This window comes from Pleuronectes platessa, chromosome 8, assembly GCF_947347685.1.
Source record: "Pleuronectes platessa chromosome 8, fPlePla1.1, whole genome shotgun sequence".
Taxonomy (NCBI): Eukaryota; Metazoa; Chordata; class Actinopteri; order Pleuronectiformes; family Pleuronectidae; genus Pleuronectes; species Pleuronectes platessa.
Genome location: NC_070633.1, coordinates 29,336,420 through 29,351,405, shown reverse-complemented (window position 1 = coordinate 29,351,405; position 14,986 = coordinate 29,336,420). Strand labels below are relative to the sequence as shown.

The window sequence follows — 14,986 nt, the reverse complement described above, 5'->3', positions numbered from 1 at the left end:
GGCATGCAGACTGGGAAGATTGGGGATCGAACTGCCGACCTTCTGGTTGCCTTTTGTGGTCATCCTTTTCTAACAGGTCGCGGGGCTGTGTAGCCTACTGGACGACGGGAAGAGCTATGGTCACGCCATCCAGGGGCCAGTTCTGGTCCTGCTTGTCTTCCTCGGGTTGCTGCTACCCAGTAAGATCCTCCCTCGGGAGACAGAGCTTCCCCTCTGGGCACCAATGTATCTAAATAAACAAATAAACAAACAAGTATCATACTCCTCGTTATCATCAGGCCGGAATTCAGAGGTCCCCTGCTGTCCAAGTCCAATCAGCGGGGGACATCAGATCATTTTATTCACAATCACACAACGTTTAACCATCTGCTCCAAGTAATACAATGTAGTGCAGAGTAATAGAGTAGAAGCACTTAGCATGTTTCTGTACTACACTGTACTACATACTGATACAGAGTATTACAGTAGAAGGAGTCTGTAATTAAGTTGAAATCTAAATCTTGGCAGGTTTTTTGTTGCAATAGGTTGATTATTGATTATTAAAGAAGAACTAACACATTCTTTTATGATATATACCTACATGTAAGAGCAGGTGTCGCCCTCTGCTGGTCTCAAGGTTCCATGAATGAGAAAGTACCATAAGCAGCTGTAACATACACTTTATTCTGAAAAGCTACTTTAAAACCCTCTCTTATTTTGAAACCAAAACCAAAAAAACGGACGTGGTGTGTGTTGAGCAGAAAAAGAGGGTAAGCGGAAGGAAGGGAGGAGAAGGAAGAGAAGAGAAGAGAAGAGAAGAGAAGAGAAGAGAAGAGAAGAGAAGAGAAGAGAAGAGAAGAGAAGAGAAGAAGAAGAAGAAGAAGAAGAAGAGAGGGGATCGGAGGAGGAAGAGAAGGAGAAGAAGAAGAAAACAGCTCGTGCAGCTGTCAATCAAACCGGATCCTTTCCCACCCAGGTGTGTCTATGTGACGCCCCCTTTTCTCAGGTGAGACAAAGTACATTTACTCTGTTTACTACACCTGTACAACATGTACCCAGTACCTCAGGTACTCACTACTCTACAGAGTACTTAAAATAAGAAGTATTTTATTAGTGCCACAAGGGGGAAATGTGCAATAGAAACTTTATCTGTGTGTGTGTGTGTGTGTGTGTGTGTGTGTGTGTGTGTGTTTGTGTGTGTGTGTGTGTGTGTGTGTGCGTGTTTTTGCTTGTTTGAGCTTGTGTGGGTGTCTGTGTGTGTTTGTGTGTTGTTTGTGTGTTGTTTGTGACCAGCACCTGTTCCACTGTGGAGCTGAGGCACCATGACGCCATGACACAAGGGAAATACACAGAAAAAACTACACTACGTTTACGGTACATAGTACGAAAAACCGCTTCGCTCTTCTCCACTAAACTTCCACCTCAGAAGAAGAAGACCTCTGATTCTCTCATGCAATAAAAACTAAATCCAGTTTATTTGTGAAAATTTAAAAGATTGTGATGTTTTCAGACTAAATGTTTTTTCTTCTATTTTCTTTTCTTCCAGGATGGATGGATTTCAAGAGAATCGCAGCACTGCCTCGTCCCATCATGAGATGAAGGATGGAGACCGGCAGAGCACAAAGTCACTGGAACACCAAAGACCAGCTCCACGGACTGAGGAGGAACCAGACCACCAGGAGGCTCGGACCAGAGCACAGAAACTAGAAAATCCTTCTGGTAATCTATCACCAGGTAGATCAGCTAGAACCAAACCAGATCAACCAAAACCAGATCCTCTTAAATTACACTGTAAACATGATCATACAGAGCCACAGGAACCAGAAGATTCTCCACATGAACAAAATCCACAAAAACTACCTCCAACTCCACCAGATCAACAAAAACAAGATCCTCATCCCAAAGAGAAACACAACCTGGGAGAGTCTTCTGCAACAGATGAACCAAAACCTAATAAACCAAAAACCATTCCACCAAACCCAGAACCTCTTTGGCAAGAACAACCAAAATCAGATCCCTCTCAGGACCAAACCCAGGTCCCCCCTGAGCCCATGAAGGATTTAACTGTCTTCAGTAAATCATTCGAAAAACAAAACCAGAAAGAGCACAAGTCCAGAGACCAGCAGGACCACCGTGGTTCTCCTCCTCCTCCAGTTAACGATCAGACCCACCCCAGCAAAGCACCAGCACTGGCTCCTCAGGATTCTTCCTCAGCTGAGCCCAAATTGTGCGGCTTCCTGCAGAAACAAGGGGGGCCCCTGAGGGCCTGGAAGCAACGGTGGTTCACATATGAAGACCAGAAGAACCAGCTGTTCTACTACCGGACGGCACAGGATGTGATGCCTCTTGGCCGAGTGGAGCTCAGAGACGCTACCTTCACTTATCCACTAAACGCAGAGACAGGCACATTCCACATCGAGACCCGTGAACGAACCTTCACACTCAAGGTATGAATGTGTGAGTGAATGGGTAAATGTGTGTCATCGAGAGGAAAGTGCTATAGAGAGATCTTTATAAATACATCATCGCCCCCCCCCCCCCCCCCCCCAAGGCGCTGACTCAGGAGCTGATGCTCTATTGGCTGCAGCAGCTGCAGGTGAAACGTTGGCAGCACAGACAGACGTCCTCCTGTCCAGACTCGACCAATAACAACAACAATACAGGTGGGACATATTGTATAAACACGTATGTAAAATATATATTAAATGATTCATTTTTATTCTAAAAATCCCAAATGAACAAAAGGGTTTATATTTAACACATGATATGTTAAATAAGTGTTTTTTTGATTTACATACATACAGTTCAAATGGGACTGAAAAACTTTTCCTCTGAATTTTAAAGATTAAAAATAAATGTGAAAATCAGATGGTTGAGGAAAGGTTTCCTGTGATCAGCTGAGTGTGGAGGTTCTCAGCTGGTTCACCTGGTTCTCTGGAATGTGATCGTGTCCTGACGAGTCAGAAAGAAACAGGAAATGTTTTCAGAATCGGACGGACTCAGATCAGATACTTCAGCTCATACACCAATGAAGGAAGCACATGAACACTTACATCTAGTACACTTACACAAAGTAAACTTACCTGTAGTACAAGTACATGTAGTGCACTTAAATGTAGTACACTTACATGTTGTAAAGTAATTCTGTTTCGTGTTCCTCGAGATGACTTCCTGCCGGTGAGGAAGAGCCCTCTGGGTCTGGTGGGGAGGGAGGCCGCCGGCGCTTCGTCACCACGAACGCAGATCACCAACGTGTCAATCAAACATCCGCTGATCGAGCTGCAGTGAGTGACCTCAGCAGGTTCTGTGACGTTTTAAGTGTTCTAGAGGTTTCTTCTTCTTTCTTCTTCTTCTTCATCTTCTTCGTCACTGAGGTAAGAGACGTGTAAGTCGAGAGTCCGATGACACTTCTGTCATTGTGACAAGAAACGTTGTTCATCTACGTTTCCCATGAGCTTCAGCTTTGTGTGTCGTTTCTGATGATAAAAAACCAATGTAGTTTTTCTTTGTTTAGGAACTCGGTCCACAGTCTTCGTAAGAGATCGTCTCAGGAGTGGAGTCAAAGTGTGTTTCGAGTAGAAGCTCCACTCTCGACCCCTGCACACATTAACACTACCGGTACGTACTGTACTACAGTTAACTACAGTATTTTCTACTGCAGTACTACTGCAGTACTACTGCATTACTACAGCGATAGGATAAAGGTTTATTTGGAGTAGATAAAAGTAATTAATAATTCTATAAATTCTTTAGATTACTTTCTGGGTCCTGATGCATCTTTAATCGACTAATGACTTGTTGGAACTTGACTAAGGACTTGATTCAGGACTTGTTGATCTTGAATCAAGATTTGTTGATCTTGATATTTACTTTGTATTTATTGCCATGTAAATCACTTCTCACATGTCACATGCTCCACTCTCATTGGCTGAGCCAGCAGTTCCAGTGATCCCATCAGAAAGTAGGGAAAGCTCGTCACTGCCTGACAGTCATAGCAAGGAGACGAACAATCTCAGATTGTCCACCATGCCGGTCCTCCGCAGAGACACTCCATCCTCGTCCTCAGAACGTACGTCCCACCAGAAGCAGGACAAACAGATGCTGATCGAGGAGGTCAAAGCTCAGAAGGTGATCAGATAAGTAACGGGTATATTCATCTCCCCTTCACCATTCTATTCTGTAATAATCCTGCACTGTAAATAGTCCTCTTCTGTTTGATACAAACTATACTGTTACAGGACCAATGCTTCTTTGTTTCCAGGTTTATTTGAGTCTGGACTCACACTCAATGATGTGATAGTGGTTCTTTGTCTCCTCCAGGAATTAGTCTGGATCCTCCATAAAGCCTTGGAGGCGTCTCAGCTGGAGAAAAGAACCTGTGCAGAGTTTTTGGCGGCAGAGGATGAGCAGAAACGTCTGGAGCTGCTTCGACACCGAGAGCGGCACGTGGCTGACCTGCAAGGTCGACTGGAGGAGTCGAAGACGGAGGCGGAGGTAACCAGGAGGAGTCTGGCTCAGAGAGATGTGCAGCTGGCTGAGCTGCAGGAGAACGTCAGGATACTGATGGACAAGAACAACGCCAAGCAGGAGGTTAGAGCACACCTGAGGAGGAAGCACAGGTGAACCAGATGTGGAGTCATTCACAGTTGTCGTCCCTCTGTTCTTTATTCTCTCATCATTTTTACATCAGAGATCAGGTGACATGTCATCTCTGATGAGTCTGATTAATGTGATCAGTCAATTATGGAGAATGAAAGAATGAATGTGTAGAAAAACAATAATTGAAGATGAGTGATGTCCGGCTGACATGAACCCTGTTTCCTGTCAGGTGATCATTAAGCTGTCTGATCAGGTGACCGTCTGTATGTCCAACCGGCCGTGCTCCGCCTCGTCCTCCGGTGGCGGTCTAGACTCTCAAGCTTTCAAACAGCTTCAGCAGGAGAAGGAGAACCTGAAGGTGTGTAATCTGTAATCCAGTATCAGTGGATTCTACAGTAATCTGTCATCTCTGTGTGTGTTCTCTCCTTCAGGACGATATCGGAGCGTATAAAACCCAGAATACATTTCTAAACTCTGAGATTTATCAGCTCACGAAACTGTGGAGGAAAAGTTCAGAACAAGAGAAGAGTCTGATGGCGAAGGTGGGTCAGAACCGGAACCTGAACCCAAGTGGTATTCAGCGGTTTTCCTGTTAATCAAACATCACAGGACCTCTCTGTGTCCTTCCCTCTGATTGGCTGCAGTGTGCCTACCTGGAGGCCAGTAACTGTCAGCTGGAGAGCCGTTGCCTGGGTGTCCTCCAAAAGCTGCAGGAGACCAAATCTCTGGATCCGGTCCAACGTGGGGCCGTTCAGAAGATGATTGAGGACGCTCTGAAAGTCGAGCTGAAGAGCGTCGCCAAGATCAACACCAACAGGTGAAAACAATCCTCTTCATCATCTTCATCATTCTTTGAAGCATTTTATATATTAAACTTGACAATATTACAACCAGATTACAACCACACTATAATAACAAATATTATATAAACTATAGAAGCGGTTGTGTAATCATCATATTTATAGATGTAAAGATGTTATTAATGATACCAGCAACGTTCATCTAATAATAATAATAGTAACAATAATAATAATAATAATTGTTGAGTATTATAGGGTTAGGGGTTAGTACTAGACCTACCATTGGTGAACAATGGATGGGCCTACATGTGTATCCAAAGTCAGGGCACATGTTGTCTTCAGAACAAAGGAGAGCTTCCAGAACTCAGTCTCCTAGTGAGTTCACTTCTTCACACCTCGTGTGAAACCCGCCCCTGGACCCAACTTTCAACCTCCATTGGTCAATAGCCCCGTACACCCCTGGTATGAACATGTGGCCCCACATGCGTCTCCTGATCAGATCGCAGATCTAGATGCAAATAGACACGTAGATCGTTTCTTTTCACGAAGACCAAGTAATGTTGTTTTTACGCAGTCTGAGTACACAAATGTGTACACAGTACACAAGTGTTGATGGAAACATGCTCATCCATGTATAACATTCCTTCCACAAAATACTTATCAAGCTTTCTGACCACCAAGGCCTTACAATGGGTTTTTGGTAAAGAAACAACAGGTAGACCTCGCTAACCCTGACCCTATCCAGCAGTTTGAAATATGACTCTATGTCGCCCCCTCTGGCTCCAGGAAACATTTGACTGTGATCGCCAGTCAAGTTTCTCAGAATAGAGTCACCAATAACCAGAGGTTGTTCCTCAGCGGGTGTCGGGGAACATTTATCAGAAACATGGACATGTTGGTGGTGAACCGGGAGCTTCGGTTTAGGGTTAGATATATATATATATATATAAGTATATATAAGTATATATATTTATATAAAGTCTATGGTTAGGGTTAGATATATAGATAAAGATATGTTTAGATATATTAATCTACATCAGGCTCACTGAGCAGTGGAGTAAGAGGGAGAAGCCACCATTACCTGCTAAAGCTAAGCTGCTAAGCTAACACCAGACAGGAGAACTATTCACTGACTGTGAGTTAGTGATTCGCTGAGAGACGGAGAGAAATGAGTGTGAATCAGAACTAGTGTAGATGTGACTCCAGATTATTCTGTATGAACAGCAGAGTTAATAGAGAAGATCAGAGGTCGATCCACAAACACCGAAACCAGAAGTGACACAAAACTTATCAGCACCAATAGAAGTTGGAAGGTAACTTTAATATCAATTAAAGTTCTAATGTAATATTAATATTGAATAGTCGGAGAGAGAGAGAAGTGCTCAGTGCATATCCTACGCCTCCAGATTCAGAATGAGACTCAAAGATAAATATGATCCTTTTCAAGGCACATGGCCCGGTTGAGAGATTATTGATCTTCAGTCTATTGATCCTTTTGGTAAACTGATTAATCCCAGGCAGATGAATTTGTGGTGTATCCTCAGGGAACAGGATGAGTACGGCTTTAAAATCATCCCCGACTACGAGCTGGACGACATGAAGCTGCTGGCAAAGATCCAGGCGCTCGAGATCCGATCACACAACCTGCTGCACCAGGTGTGAACCTGTCCTCTGTCCAACTGTCCTCTGTCCACCTGTCCTCTGTTCACCTGTCCTCTGGTCAACTGTCCTCTGATCACCTGTCCTCTGTCCACCTGTCCTCTGTCCAACTGTCCTCTGTCCACCTGTCCTCTGTTCACCTGTCCTCTGATCACCTGTCCTCTGATCAACTGTCCTCTGATCACCTGTTCTCTGATCAACTGTCCTCTGTCCACCTGTCCTCTGTCCAACTGTCCTCTGTCCACCTGTCCTCTGTTCACCTGTCCTCTGATCACCTGTCCTCTGATCAACTGTCCTCTGATCACCTGTTCTCTGATCAACTGTCCTCTGTCCACCTGTCCTCTGTCCACCTGTCCTCTGTCCACCTGTCCTCTGTTCACCTATCCTCTAATCAACTGTCCTCTGATCACCTGTCCTATGATCACCTATCCTCTAATCAACTGTCCTCTGTCCACCTGTCCTCTAATCAACTGTCCTCGGTCCATCTGTCCTCTGTTCACCTGTCCTCTGATCACCTATCCTCTAATCATCTGTCCTCGGTCCACCTGTCCTCTAATCAACTGTCCTCGGTCCATCTGTCCTCTGTTCACCTGTCCTCTGATCACCTATCCTCTAATCACCTGTCCTCGGTCCACCTGTCCTCTAATCAACTGTCCTCGGTCCATCTGTCCTCTGTTCACCTGTCCTCTGATCACCTATCCTCTAATCAACTGTCCTCTGTTCACCTGTCCTCTGATCACCTATCCTCTAATCACCTGTCCCCTAATCACCTGTCCTCTGATCACCTGTCTTTTCTTCACCTGTCCTCTGTTCACCTGTCCTTTGATCACCTGTCCTCGGTCCAACTGTCCTCTGTCCACCTGTCCTCTGTTCACCTGTCTTTTCTTCACCTGTCCTCTGTTCACCTACTCTTTTAGAGTTTATTGATCATTTCATTGGTTCCACTGATATTTCCACTGCAGGCGGCCGTCAGGTCACCTGACCCATCAATAAACTATTAACTTCTTAATCAATAAACATATCAGTTATTGCCTCAGTGTGTTGGAGCGACTCAGCAGAATCAGGATTGACTGTTTCCCTGCAGGAGGGGGTTGAGCGCCCCCTGCTGAGCCGCTGGGCTCAGTACCTGGCCGGCCGGTCACATGACGACCTGGTTCCTTCTCCGGAGCTCAAAGGTCTTCTGCGTGGAGGTGTTCCTTACGAGTACCGACAGAGATTGTGGCACTGGATGGTCCGAACCCGAACCAGAACTATCAGAGACTGCCAGCCCCGGCATTACCAACAGGTAATCAGAGACAACCACCTGTCCTCACCATTTCACACCTGTAACCACCTGTATGTTCTGTTCTGTCTACAGCTGTGTGAGAAGAGTCACACATCTTCTCATCCAGCCTCCAGACAGATCCAGCTGGACCTACACAGAACTTTGACGTCCAATCAGCTCTTCTCCTCACCCTCCAGCCCCGCCTTCCAGCAGCTTCGTCGCATCTTATTGGCCTTCTCCTGGCAGAACCCTGCTATTGGCTACTGCCAGGGTCTCAATAGGTACACACATGTGCAGGTGTTGTACTCTATCTGAACTTGTACACGTAAACCTGACTCTTCTGCAGGAAATGCTCATTTACAGTTTGTCCGAATTGCTAAAACACGTCTCTCAGGTTGGCTGCTATCGCTCTGCTCGTGCTCCAGAGTGAAGAAGACGCCTTCTGGTGTCTGGTTACTGTGGTGGAAATCCTCATGCCTCAAGACTACTACACCAAGAACCTGGTGTCCTCTCAGGTCAGAGGACACACTCATTTGTCCACCTGTCCTCTGGCCGTCTCTCCTCAGCCTCTCTGATTGATGTATTTATTTATCAGCCTCTCTGACTGTGTGTCCAGGCAGACCAGCGGGTGTTGAAGGATTTCCTGGCAGAGAAGCTTCCTCGCCTTGCGTCTCATTTTGATGACCACAGCGTCGATGTGTCTTTGATCACCTTCAACTGGTTCCTGGTGGTTTTTGTGGAGAGTCTGCCCAGTGACATCCTGTTGCCGCTGTGGGATGCCTTCCTGTATGAGGGCACCAAGGTACGTCATACGAACGCACCACCACATCATGGCAGATAGAGGGCACCAGAATCCGGAAACCAGAACCACACTATAAGAATTAAGGGTGACATGCATCCCTCACACTGGAGACAAACCAGGTGTGTGTGTTACCTGTTTGTTTGTGTGTGATTAACAGGTGATCTTCAGGTACGCTCTGGCTCTCTTCAAATACAAAGAGGACGACATCCTGAGGATCCACGACAGTGTGGAGATCTACCAGTACCTGCGCTTCTTCACCAAAACCATCTGTGACAGCAGGTACCTTCAGTCCAGTGATAACTCAACCGTGTGTGTGTGTGTGTGTGTGAGTGTGTGTGTGTGTGTGTGTGTGTGTGTGTGTGTGTGTGTGTGTGTGTGTGTGTGTGTGTGTGTGTGTGTGTGTGTGTGTGTGTGTGTGTGTGTGTGTGTGTGTGTGAGTGACTTCATCACTTGTCAGGTTTCAGACGATGAGAAACAGGAAGTGACAGAATCTGTTAATAGTTAAATATAAAAAACATGAATCAATAATCAAGCCGTTGTTATTGAACCATCTGGTGATTGTGGTCATGTATTTGTTCAGGAGGCTGACCAGCATCGCCTTCAGCGACATGAACCCGTTCCCTGGCCGCCTGCTGAGGAACCGGCGAGCACTTCACCTGGAGCGCCTGCAGGGGGAGCTGCGAGAGCTGGAGAAGCAGCAGAAGGAGTTCGTAACGGAGATCGAGCACAAAGACAAAGAACTGGACACCATGGTGAGCGAGGACGACGACGAGCTGTGACCTCACGACTCAGCAAGCTACCTCAGCATTACAAGAGTTTGACATCACAGTCCTCAAGGTAACAAAGATGAGGTTAGGACGTGTCGTTCAGACAGAGACAGTGAACAAAGATTTATAAGATCTTGGTCATAAAGACTCACAATCAATACAAATCAAGAACTGGAACAAATACCAGTGATGATTACAAACCGTTAAAACAATCAGCTGGGGACTAAAAGCAACAGAGTTAACAAATGTCTGCACAAGTAACTAAGTAGATTTACTCAACTACATGTTTGAGGTACTTGTGGTTCATGTTAGGGCTGCACGATTTATATCGAAAATGTATCAATGTGCGCAATAAACACTTCGGAATTCACGCTCTGCATGGCAATATATCTGGCCAATCAGGTGGAGGCTAGAGCCCTAGATGCTAAATTAAAGACATTCGGATCATTGGTTGTTTTTTCTGTCTGTGGATCGTCAGAAGAAGAGAATAAAGACAGGAAGGTTTCAAATTTAAAAACAGTTATTAGTCTCATTCCGCCTCCTCCAGACTAAGTTCCACTGTAGAAACTTCTACTTATGACGTTTGTCCCGAGTTAAATCATCAATATGAGCGGTTGATTACATCAGAGAGTTTTAAGCTTATTCATGAACCTAGAACCTGAAGGAAGTAACACACACAGCCACAACACTGCGCTGCTCTCTGAGTGCAACAAACAAGAAGCTTCAGGATGAGCTCAAACCTTCGTCCTGTTGTCGTCTGGATTAATCATGATTCCACACTTTTCATTTCTGTCTTTAAAGACTAAAGTTTTAGTTGAAATACAAAGAGCACATCCTGTTTGACAGGAAGCAATAAACCGAACGACGCTGGAAAAATACATTTTGCAAACATGGGAGGTATCACAAAGTATGATTATTCTTTAAACTCATTTTGTGGGATCAGGGGCCTTGACCTCGTTCCTAAGTCATATTTTATTCAAGCGGCAAAAATTCTTCTTTCACAGAAAACAGGAGCTTGATTTAAATTGATGTTTTGTTTCAAAATTCAACCAAAACACTTCAAGTTCTTTTTCTGAGTCTGTTTATTGATAATATCACAATCAACCATCTTCGTCAGCATCAATTTATGTTCTTACTAAAAACATGCTTAGCTTCATGCTAACATGGTTAGCCTACTGCTAAATGCCTAGCTGACAGGAAGTGCTATTATCAACTTGCCAAAAGCCAAGTGCTAAGCTGCTAATTGTAGCTCGCTGAAATGTTCGGAAAACTTTGAGCTTATTATAAAAAAAACATTGTTTAAATGAGGTCATGAAAAACTTTTCTGTTGAGTTCAGGTTAAATGTTTTTTTTTAACTACAATTGGTTCACATTTTTATATATATATATATATATATATGTTTTATTTTTCTTCTGTTAATGTTCCATAAATATTCTGTCATGTAAACTTTTGTTGTTGATTTTCTTGATGTTTGAAGTCAATAAAAAGTCTTGAAATAAATTTCGTTATGAACTGAAACTCACCATGAACATAATCCGCAGATGATTTCATCAGCTTTTGTTGCTGCTCCAACCAACGTCTTGTTTTAACGTGAAAAGTTTCATTAAAGAATATTTTCTAATGTGGCTTCAGAAAAAGTAAGACAACAGATTTAAACTTTACATTTTATTTTTCTTATAAAACAATAAGATACATAAGAAATGATAAATATAAAAAATGGACGCAGAAGAAAAGAAAAAGTTCTTTAGTTTTAAAGTTGACACTGCAGATGTGAACGTTTGTGGAGGCGTCCATCATTCAAACTTTATTCACACTGTCCCCAGATGACAAGTTTATTAACATGTGGTAACCATGACGACCCAGAACTAAAGCTAAACAATGTGGAAAATAGTCTGAATATCTCGTGATCTTTTCTGGTCCTGATGACCAATCAAAGCACTTTACAGTTTTACACTCACACATCCACACATTGCATCTAGGGGCAGTTTGGGGTTCAGTTTCTTGCCCATTAATAACCACGTGATTAATGTTTTTGGCTAATGCTAATGATATTAGCCAATGTTATTAACCAATGCTAATAGCACCAGCAGTTTCCCAAAATGCTTTGCAGCCTCAGAGTAACAAGCTAACAATGTTAACAGGTTTGTTGTTTAAACGTTAATTACAAAAATTAATTAAATTGAATCTCAATGATCAGAGTAAAATTAATTTGTTCAGTTTGAGAGATTCTTGTTCACAACACTTTGTTTATCCGAGTGAATCAAACTCATGATGAAACGAATCGTGTCGTAGAAATGATGTTTATTTGTCTGTGATTGGTTCATGACGTTACTGCTAGAACTTATTAAAAAGTATGAATACAAAACTCTGTACGATGTGGTAACGTGACTCCATTGGTTGGAGCCTCAAAGGTGACTCACCTGCCAACTAGGCAGAGCTTCCCCTCTGCGTGCTGATTGGTTAGTAATTGAGGCAGTTTATTGGTCAGCAGGAAATAAAGAGTTCAATTCAACAATATAAACAATATTTTTTCAACATCCGTATTTTATAAAAACTTAATCGGGACAAATAAATAAATGTAATAACAAAAAAATATGATTACGTTAAACTGATTGAGCCAAAAGTTTGACGACCTCTGAAATAAAAGAAAAAATATTTTATTTATTTAATAGTCTACGGTTTGATATCTGTACGATATTGAATGCTGAATACCATAATATCCTATTATCTGTTGTTGCAGCAGCTCATCAAAGACTTTAATAACCACAAAAAATATCTATATATAAACCATTAGTATTCACTCGGATCTAATTCTCTAAGAGCCGATGATGAATCGAGAACTTCTTCGTATCATCTTCTTCTCCCCTGCTGCACGATCCAGGTCCAGATAAAAACTCAACTACCCTTATATCAACTGGTGCTGCTATCATTTCTAATGTCATGACATCTAAAAACATCACTGGCATTATTTAGATTGTTAACGGTCTGATAGAACTTAAATATCTAACTGTTTTGTTTCTCAGGTCTTATATAATATATAAATAATAGATAATATATAAAGATCCTTCACACCTGGAATTAACATGTGGATATCAACACTGATCAGCTGATAATGATTCAAACTTTCATTAGACTGATGAAATCTTTTTTTCAGATTCATTCTGACAAGTCTCTCTTCCTCTTTCTGCTTCTTTTGGTTTTCGTGACCAGAAATGATGTTTGTATTGAGCCGATAGAGATCGGATCACGAGACACGTGTGGGGCCACATGTTCATACCAGGTGTGAACCAGGTGTGAACCAGGTGTGAACCAGATGTGAACAAGGCCATGATCTATCTTGTGATTGATGATAACAAAATTAAATGGAAATGTTACTGAACACACTAACGGTTGTGTTGCTAACTGACAGAGGTAGCATTAGCTTGCTAATATCTGACCTATTTACAGATGTTTTTATCTTAATGATTACGATGTAAAAATTCACAGAATCACTAACAACATCAAAACATGCTAACGTTAGCCAGACTACATGAAAAGTAGCATTGCTTATGTCAGCTTAATCAGGTCCTAGATAAAATATCTATTACATGAGTTAGAGTTCCAGTTGTAGCTACGCTGATCCTGTAACACAGGTTTTGATTGGATGACCTGATCTTTGACCATCAGTAAACATGTCACACGTTTTATTGTGGAGGATTAAAACGACTCGTTTCTAACTAATGTCAATTCAAGGTTTAAATACAAGGTTTAAAGGTTCATCGTGTCGAAGGTAGTGACATCTAGTGGTGAGTTGTCATGTTGCAGGTGAACACCCCTCAGCTCACACCCCCCTTCCGGTTATAAAAGAGAACCTGTGGTAGCTTCAGTTGTCAAAGAAACTCAAAAGGTGTAGTTTGTCCACTATGGGCTACTGTAAAAAACCTTTCAATCTAAAATCATGAGCTGATCAATAAACAAACATTTATTGTGATATTTAATTGAAATAATTTCAGTAATGCTTTTTAAACTAATTTACAGGAAAATGTATTAATTATGGGATGGATTTTTGAATAAAAAGTCAAAGGTCATTTCCAGACCTTAAAAAAACAAACATTCATTATGTTTATCTGATGTTTGAATTAAACTCTTTTCTTCCTGCTGTGAAATCTGCCTGACGACAGGAGTCACATGATCCCAATTAAAGATTTGTTGATTTGTTTTTTCAGGAGCTTGAACATGAATGTGTGTGTTTGTGTTTGTGTGTGTGTTTGTGTTCACAATACTAAACTACTTGAAACTGACTGAATGAATTCATCTTTAGTGCAGTTAGTGGTCGTGCTCGGGGTCATGTGACCTCCGTGTCAACGACATGAACACTTGTTCACCACAATAGCGTGATTCATGTGAACATGTCTCAGATCAGCTGTGAAACAGGCGTCAGATGTGTCACCCTCACTCAGCCAGTAGAGGGGGGTGATGGGAACAGTCGCGGCCTGAAAACCATCACATTGTCTCCTGCAGAGCTGATCAGCTGCGGCCAATCAGCTGCAGCCAAAAGTCAGAACATGTGTAAACAACTCCTTCATCAAACTGAATCCAAACTCACATTAAAACACGAAGTGAGCCACATCTCGTCTTCTGCTCTGCTGCTGATGAACAGCAGGGGGCGCAGATCATCCAATCACTGCTGCGATTCTTGGATTATAATAATTATTCTGAGACAATTGGCTTCCCCAGCTGTGAGTCTCAGAGATTTCTGGGAATTGTTTTATATCCGAGGTTATGAAAATCAAACACTGAACATTGATCTGTGATTCAACACACGTGGGATTGGGGCAGAATCAGCCAATCAGCTCATCCGTCGTGAGGTTTGTACACAGCTGGTGGGCGGAGTCTGGAAGGCGGACACCTGGACTCAGAGGTCGTCCTTCAGGATTCATCAGGAACTGACTCCTGCCACTCAAAGGTTCACTTACTGGATTTCTTCTAAACTTTCAACTGGACATCAGGAGACTCTGATTGGACGATCTGGTCAGTCCTGTGTTGGCCAATCAGAGATGCTGAACTCTGTGGAGTCACTGACACATCATCGACCTGGGGCGTGTCGATGAAACAGAAGCAGGAAGACTTATCGTT

At 42.9% G+C, this 14,986-nt stretch overlaps 1 protein-coding gene across 8 annotated transcripts; it reads left to right on the top strand.

Annotated features, from left to right (window-relative positions):
- Positions 1–641: 641 nt before the first annotated feature.
- tbc1d2 (TBC1 domain family, member 2) lies at positions 642–11,371 on the top strand. 8 transcript variants are annotated; one of them, XM_053428147.1, is made up of 18 exons: positions 642–985; positions 1,273–1,353; positions 1,526–2,426; positions 2,531–2,642; positions 3,143–3,263; positions 3,494–3,597; positions 3,917–4,107; positions 4,300–4,569; positions 4,808–4,936; positions 5,010–5,120; positions 5,223–5,395; positions 6,923–7,034; positions 8,122–8,322; positions 8,395–8,582; positions 8,696–8,816; positions 8,918–9,103; positions 9,261–9,382; positions 9,684–11,371. In XM_053428147.1, the coding sequence occupies exons 2-18, from the start codon at positions 1,310–1,312 to the stop codon at positions 9,880–9,882; spliced, it is 3,285 nt and encodes a 1,094-aa protein (XP_053284122.1). In that variant the 5' UTR covers positions 642–985; positions 1,273–1,309; the 3' UTR covers positions 9,883–11,371. The 8 variants fall into 8 exon arrangements, 6 of the variants coding, with proteins under 6 accessions (XP_053284122.1, XP_053284123.1, XP_053284121.1 ...); XM_053428146.1 differs by having other exon boundaries at positions 706–985; positions 1,218–1,353; XM_053428148.1 differs by lacking the exon at positions 1,273–1,353.
- Positions 11,372–14,986: the final 3,615 nt, after the last annotated feature.